The sequence below is a fragment of the Gymnodraco acuticeps genome, unplaced genomic scaffold, assembly GCF_902827175.1.
Source record: "Gymnodraco acuticeps unplaced genomic scaffold, fGymAcu1.1, whole genome shotgun sequence".
NCBI classification, from domain to species: domain Eukaryota; kingdom Metazoa; phylum Chordata; class Actinopteri; order Perciformes; family Bathydraconidae; genus Gymnodraco; species Gymnodraco acuticeps.
In genome coordinates this window covers 578,194-582,927 of record NW_022991188.1, presented here as the reverse complement: position 1 = coordinate 582,927, position 4,734 = coordinate 578,194, and the positions used below count along the sequence as shown (strand labels likewise).

The window sequence follows — 4,734 nt, the reverse complement described above, 5'->3', positions numbered from 1 at the left end:
ACTATAATTTTCCAGATATCTCTAACTTTTCATTGGGACAGCTATTTCCCACATTTCCTGCAACTTGGTACAAAACTCACTTCCTTATAGTACTACTACTGCAGTTCATTAACACCTCATCTATATTAAAATGTCTAATAGATCAGAAACTTGTGCCTATAATTATTTTCTTGAGTCAAAACATTATCAGGATCTGTAAAGCTCTGCCATGTATTTCATAACTCATATTAATTTATCTTCAATTCTGGTCCACTTAAAGAACAATGTTTAACCTCCCTAACAGTGCGTGGAACCTTGGGTGTCCGAACATGTAACAATCACTCCTTCCTTTATTAAGGATTTAATGGTTTGTAGTTGAATTTAGGAATGATCCCTTATGGTAGGTATGTTTTTACTTTTTAACATCTCTAAATGTCAGTCAACTACTAACTAAATAGATGTTCATTAGGAGGTGGTGACGCTTGTCTTTTAAACTCATAATCTGGTGCCGTGCGCTCCCTGTGAAGCTGCAACTAAGATTTTAAAAACCACTGCAGGGTGGGTCAAGTGACCCATTCTCCCTCTTACTCGTCAATAATATGCACCATTACAATGGGTGACCTTAAGGCCCCACATTTGTTTACTCCCAATTATATTGCTTTTTCAAATTAAATTAGCTGTTTTTTTATTTTTATTTTATTTTAAACTCTACATTTTGGACGACAAACAACAGTTATTTCCCCATAACAAGTTCTCCTGTAGTAATATATGCTGCAATGGTGAAGCCAATACCTCAAATTGAAATACTATATTTTGTTTAGAACTAGCTTTCCCTTCAACATGGCCTATATAAATAAATATTTGTCTGATCTTATAGAGATGTTACTAATACTCTCCCTTTGAACTGATCAATACTGTAACAAATTAAAACACTACCAAATTCACACCTGAATAAAAACTCTAAAAGAATAATTTGTAAACATGATGAAAAGATTGAAGAATATGGTTCTACACTGTACTCCTAACTCCCAAACACCCACTACTTAACCTCCTAAGACCCAAGCTGTTTTTTTATATGCATTTTTTATTTCTCTTTGCTATTTGGGCTTATTGGAACCTGATAAGTATAACAACTAAGTATCATCTTTTGACATGATGTACTTTTAGAGAAAAATGATGTCCACATAAGTCACCTTTTTGTAATAGAGTGAACAACTATTTTATTTCCACCTTGAACACAGCAGTTTTTCCTGGCTGCTTTTGCATGTATTAATAACTTATACACACATCATTTTACATGTTTTGAACATCTGAGAGTAAAAACAACATGAAAACACTGCATTTTTGCTCCTTTTGGACTGTCACAACTACAGTACAGCTCATTTAAAACGCTACAAACAGTATCAGGAAGACATCATATGCCTGTAACAAAATATAAAACATTCAAAGCATTTTGCATTGTCACTGTTGCATCTAATAATACCACATAGGCTACTGTTGTATGTGTTTTGAACATCATTGTGAAAAAACAAAACAGTCACAAAAACTTGGACAGTTACAGTATGGCTTATGTGAAATGTTGCATTGGTCATGTAAAAAAAAAAATAGGAATGCCCTTTTCTTTAGGAACATGTGTGAAAGGCTGTGTGAAAGGCTGTGTAACAGTTGCGATCGCCTTGCAAGCACAAGAACACTTTGCAGGTCACACAACGCACTCGGGTTCTTCCAGTGCAGCCTGCTACCCTGCAGCGCGCCGCGTTCTTCAGGCTGATCATCTCTGGGAGATGGGCATTCGCCCTCCTGCGGACCGAGACATGGGGCACTGCCGTCACAGAACGTTTCTTCCCTTGATTTGAGTTGTCTTCTTCCTCTGACTGTTCAGAGAGGTCTGCATCGCTTCCTTGACCGTGATGCTGGGCCAAGAGGGTCATAGCCATTTCCGTACGGAACTCAAGGAACTGCATGATGCTCTTCTTTGGTGCAGCACATATTGCGAGGTCTTTGCGGTAGAGCAGCCAGCTGTTGGCTAAAGCCAGATCCGTGAAGTGCATTAGCATCCGCATCGTCCACTTCTTAGTACGGGCGCTCATGCGATAGTAGCTAATCATTCTATCGATCAAATCAACTCCACCCATCTTGAGGTTGTACTCACGGACAATGCTTGGTCGCGAGACAGTCACATATTCTTTCAATTTCTTGTCCCAGCGCTGGCAGGTGTCTTCAGGCTCTGTGCCATGAACAACAGACATCATCAACACTGGTTTGTTGTCGTACCACTTCACTACACACAACTTTCCGTCTTCAGTGGAAAGTTCTGATGAGGTACCTCTTCCTGTGTTTTTCATGGTTTTGTCAGAGGCTAGCTTCTCCTTCGCGCCAGCGAGTCGGTTCTTCATTATTGTACCAGTAATGTACATCTCCTTCTTCATAATTTGTTCCACACATCGGATGCTTGTGAAGAACCGGTCACAATACACTTTCGTGCCACGATGCAGAGTTTGACACAGACGAGCCAAGACTAAGCCTCCCAACCCCAGGCCCACCTCTTCTTCTTCGACCTGCTCAAGCAGTGCACCTTTACCTTGATACAGATCAAAGTCCAGCACAATGCCATCTGCTGTAGCACAAACGAAGTTCTTGATGCCAACTGGGTTTGGCTTCATTGGCAGATATTGTCTGCATGGACAGGCTCCTGTGAAAGGAATCATCTGCTCATCAATGGATGCGCATTCAGGTCGATTCTGAGACTTGCAGCCTTGCAGAATCCGATCAAGAAAAGGCCTCACCTTCCAGAATGTGTCCCTCTTCCTCAGATCTTCTGGCACATCATCATCAATTAGCACTTTTATTGATCCCCTCAGTCTGAAGAATCTGTTGCGCGTGAATTTGTCAGTGATGGCAGTGATTCTCAAGGCTTTGGACCAGTACATCCTGATTGTTGGGTATCGGATGCAGGACATCAAAATACAGGCACCAAAAAAGTGGTAAACCTCATCTACAGAGGTGTTGAGTGGATCCCCACTCCTAGACAGTGACATAGCATTAGAGCAATCTGAAATCATTTTCATCAAATCTCTATCTATGTACTGTTGAAAATAGTCCAGTGGGGTCCAGCCATTCCTGTCTAGCTCAGTGTCGTCCTCGTGCTCAAACTGGGCAAGGTCTGGCGTCAATGGAGTAGCCCTCCAGCGCAACCCACGTCCTGCACAACCAGAATCAGAATACAAATAGTACTTATTGCAAAGTAAGTTACATATTTCTACCCATGCAAGCAATTCACTGAGGTTTATTGGTGCATAACGTAGTTGAATCTGAGTGGACATTTATATGAAATTTGAAAATGTACCCTCAAGGCATGCTAAAATAATAACAATTACCTTTATTGGGCTGTCCCTGAGTGCTTGGTCCTGGTGTTGGCTCTTCCGAGTCATCATCGGAGCGATCAGCCTCGATCTGCTGAGTTTGACGGCGCCGTCTGGGAGTGCGGGATGAACCTGTCCCTGTCCCTGAACCTGAACCTGAACCTGTCAACAAGTGTTGTAAATAAACATTTTGCTTCCTATCCTTCACCTAGCCCTGAGGCCCTGCCTAAAATAAACAAATATCCACTGGGTCTTGGCTAACCATTATTTGCACCACGGAGACGTTTACGTCCTCTGCTGTGCTCAGTGGGCTGAGGAATGGGGTCCTCATCATCACTACTGTCATCCTCATCCTCACTGCTGCTTTGCTCCTGTGGTGGGGGTTGATAATTGACATCCAGGATGGGATCATCGTTGTCAGACAAGTCTTCCAAATCTGAGTTATCTCCATCGATTAACCCAAGTAGCTCCAATGTTTGTTGCACAGAAAAACGCTCTGGAAATAAAAACATGAAAAAATCAAATACAAACCAATGTCATTTATATATGTATGCATTTATGTATTTCTTTGTTATTTATTTCACTGGGACAATGTACAGCTTTTCAACTGCACCAGAGTTAGCTATAAACAACTCTAGCTATTAGCTATAGCAAGGCACATTTGTACTAGCATATTAACATTTTCAACCCAACTAATTTATGTATGTATGTATGTATTTAGTTATTTAATTGTTATTTATTTCATCGGGACAATGTACAGCTTTTTAGCTGCACCAGTTAGCTATAAGCTATTTTACTTGTGCACATTTTTACTAACATATTAGCATTTTCGACCAACCTAAGTCCCGATGTACACATACATGTACATCATGTTTAGCAGCATACCAAATTGTTATTTTTACACATTTTTTGTCAAATTTGCATGTCATGACAAACGTACAATGCTTTGATAAATATCTAAATCAGAAAAAGCCTTGAAATATGATAGGACTTCTTACCTTGTCGAGGTTTGTATTTGGAGCTGCCACTTGAATGATCCCTTGAGTTTGTCGCCATTTTGAATTTTTACCGTAGTGTGTTGTACTCTTCTGACACCACCAGATGGCAGTGTAAGTGCCCACATACGTGGCCATGAGGCCCCAGTTCAGCAGAATTAACGACTGTGGTCATATGACCAAAAATGTGATGTCCACGCATGTGTACGCCAGGCCCTAGGCGGTTGTGCATACCTCCATCACGCCTCCCCCCTTTTCCATCAGTGTGTTTTAGGATGATTTTTCACTTCACTTTAATAGTTTTCCTCTTTACTGCTATTTTTAATTTACCAATTGATTAATTCATGGTTAATACATCTTCTTATCTTCACTTATTTATCAAGTAAATTCAAGTTCTT

The 4,734-nt window shown here is 40.6% G+C and overlaps 1 protein-coding gene across 1 annotated transcript; it reads right to left on the bottom strand.

The window, feature by feature from the left end:
- Positions 1 to 1,601: 1,601 nt before the first annotated feature.
- On the bottom strand, positions 1,602 to 4,492 carry LOC117561197 (piggyBac transposable element-derived protein 3-like). The gene is made up of 4 exons (XM_034238497.1): positions 4,340 to 4,492; positions 3,604 to 3,837; positions 3,357 to 3,503; positions 1,602 to 3,181 (listed from the first exon to the last, which is right to left on the bottom strand). Exons 1-4 carry the CDS (start codon positions 4,395 to 4,397, stop codon positions 1,602 to 1,604), a joined length of 2,019 nt encoding a protein of 672 aa, XP_034094388.1. The 5' UTR covers positions 4,398 to 4,492.
- Between the last annotated feature and the right edge of the window lie 242 nt (positions 4,493 to 4,734).

Coding starts and splice junctions, on each gene's coding strand:
- LOC117561197 (XM_034238497.1), bottom strand. CDS start 4,397: ATGGCGACAAACTCAAGGGATCATTCAAGTGGCAGCTCCAAATACAAA. Junction 3,838..4,339: donor CAAATACAAACCTCGACAAG/GTAAGAAGTCCT, acceptor TTTTATTTCCAG/AGCGTTTTTCTGTGCAACAA. Junction 3,182..3,356: donor TCAGGGACAGCCCAATAAAG/GTAATTGTTATT, acceptor CTGGTTGTGCAG/GACGTGGGTTGCGCTGGAGG.